At 48.4% G+C, this 2,323-nt stretch overlaps 1 protein-coding gene across 1 annotated transcript; it reads left to right on the forward strand.

The window, feature by feature from the left end:
- Positions 1-471: 471 nt before the first annotated feature.
- Positions 472-2,006, forward strand: F5147DRAFT_760630 (uncharacterized protein; the record flags this gene model as incomplete). The annotated part of the gene is made up of 6 exons (XM_041440486.1): positions 472-526; positions 713-741; positions 864-874; positions 947-1,023; positions 1,362-1,555; positions 1,614-2,006. The coding sequence occupies 6 exons, from the start codon at positions 472-474 to the stop codon at positions 1,746-1,748; spliced, it is 501 nt and encodes a 166-aa protein (XP_041293642.1). The 3' UTR covers positions 1,749-2,006.
- Positions 2,007-2,323: the final 317 nt, after the last annotated feature.

Here is a 2,323-nt window from a genome sequence, read left to right on the forward strand (position 1 = left end):
GTTGCGTGTGATTACCTGCCCATTCAAGGCAGTTCCGTTCCCTCTGAACGCACTTTCTCCAGCGCGGGCATCACATCAACTCTGCGCCGCAACGCACTCGCATCATCCACTTTCTCCGTGCTACAATTGATGAAGGCAGCCTATAAGAATGGACATGTGTCAGCAGCAGTAGAGGCAGAAGGGTATGCAGTTGGTATGCAGTTAGACTAGCTACCCAATGTCATGTAGATGTCTTGTGAATGTTTTTTCCATTGCTTGAAAAATTTTCGGTTCGGTTCGCATTCAGACCAGACAAGAACCGGACCGGACCATTGAGAACGGTGAAGGTGAGGAATCTTGACTATAGGTGAAACGCTAAAGCTAACGGGGGTTCTACAGTAAGACCGGGATACGAGAATACGACTCGACCCAAAGGACAGCTACTGAGAGAAGTTCCTCTTTAATGTAATGGAGGGAGTCTTCGCCAACTAGATGGGTGGTAACAGGCGCGTGAAGGCGCGAGAAGATAACGCGCGCGTAGGCGCGAGTAAGCAAATGCGAAGGCGCGCGAAGGGCGCGAGCAAGCGAAAGATGCGAGGGGCGCGCACGTATACGGAAGCGTGCTTTTGAGCGACGGGGGAGAGTGTTCAAGTATAACAGATGCGCGAGCGATGGTAGAATAGTGAAGTATAATCGGATTTCAAGTACTAAGGTGCACTTATACAATTTGCAGTATACTCAGATAAGGGAGAAGGGAAGGAAGTAAGTTAAAGGAACTTTCCCTCTATTTAAGAAGGGAGATTACGCTATGCGGCGCGCTTCCGAGCGTGGTACCGAACCGAGTAACCATATCAACTCTAAATATATTCTAAAGCCTATGATAGACTTTCTGTATGTAAGCGCGGAGATCGGACCGAAGGTACGTCAATTCAGTGAAAGGGATAAGAATAACGCACCAGTAAATCAGCGAGGACATAGGACGGACGGACGGACAAGGGTACCAAGGCCTAAGGGGAGGCGCACGAGTGCGCGCGAAAGGCGCGAGTGCGTGTAAGGCGCGCGAACGAGGCGCGTACGTAGGGCGCGCGCGTGAGAGCGCGTATGACTGATCCTTCGGATAAGAGCTGGAACGTGTAGGGAATTATGTGGGTAATAGGGCCGTATATTCGCATTGAGAGGCGCAAGTCTCTACAACGGTTCTCAATGGTCTGGTTCTGGGTTCGACAATTTTAAAGAACCGAACCATGGTTTGGTTCTTGGTTCTCGTCAAGGACCCTCTGAACCGGACCGAACCGGACCACGGCAGCACTAGACCATCAACGCACTGGCAAGATTAACCATCTTTGACTCTTCAAATGATTGCACACATTTTTTGTTCTTAGACAACTGGTGCATTAGTGATGCTTTGTCGGGTGTGCTTGACTCCCCGCTCAGCTCATCATATTTCCTTGCCATGCGCATCCGTGATAGAGTTATATACTCGAGCCATAAGCCTTCTAAAACTATCATACTCCATATCATTGAATCATGCTTGAAGCCAGACGTTGCTGTTGAAGACATGACCTATCTGACAGTGGTCAGCGATGGGTTGGTTCAGTCAGATGATCGACTGCCAATCAATTAGTGGTGCCCAGGACATCGATACACTGTCTCTACCATCAGCAGTCGGCGGTTGCTGTAGTATGCCCACGATGGCAGTGTTCATTGCCATGCTTTTCAGCTTGCCATTTGGTGCCAATGTGGGCGCGCGGTTCATCGACTTCAAGTAGTAGTACAACAAGAAATGGGGTTTGTCTACATAAACCTCATCCTAAATATACTTTGAAACACCATAAGTAGAATAAATATTACAATGGATCCTCGACCAAATGTCTCGAACACTCAGCAACCATTTCCTACACAGTACTGCTAGTTGGTACATGTGCGCACTCCTGGAAGACGATCAAATTCATGCTAGTTTCTGTGTCGGATTCGGCCACGAGTTTAGCGTGATATTGTTGAACGCTAAGGATGAGGCGTGGTCCCAGCACAAACATTTGCAACCAGTAGATGGAGGTGTTGACGACATTAGGTGTCTCGCTGCAACTTTGAGTGCTGGCCCAAAACCCTGCCTGCTCAACGTTACTATAGTTTCTTTTACCTATCCTTCTCTTCATATGCACGTAGACATTCGTTTCGAGTTTAGCAGAACTGTCTAGGCTCTATTCTGGCTTTTGACCTACGAGGATTTAGATACTCGTCCTAGTGAGACTCGCACGTGTAAGCTTCGGCTGGAAGCGTGATAACTTGTCCTAGGCTTGTACCCTCAGAATGGAGATTGCCTTAGACCCTAGTTTTTCTCACT

Source organism: Suillus discolor (assembly GCF_016758755.1).
Source record: "Suillus discolor strain FC423 chromosome Unknown F5147scaffold_23, whole genome shotgun sequence".
Taxonomy (NCBI): domain Eukaryota; kingdom Fungi; phylum Basidiomycota; class Agaricomycetes; order Boletales; family Suillaceae; genus Suillus; species Suillus discolor.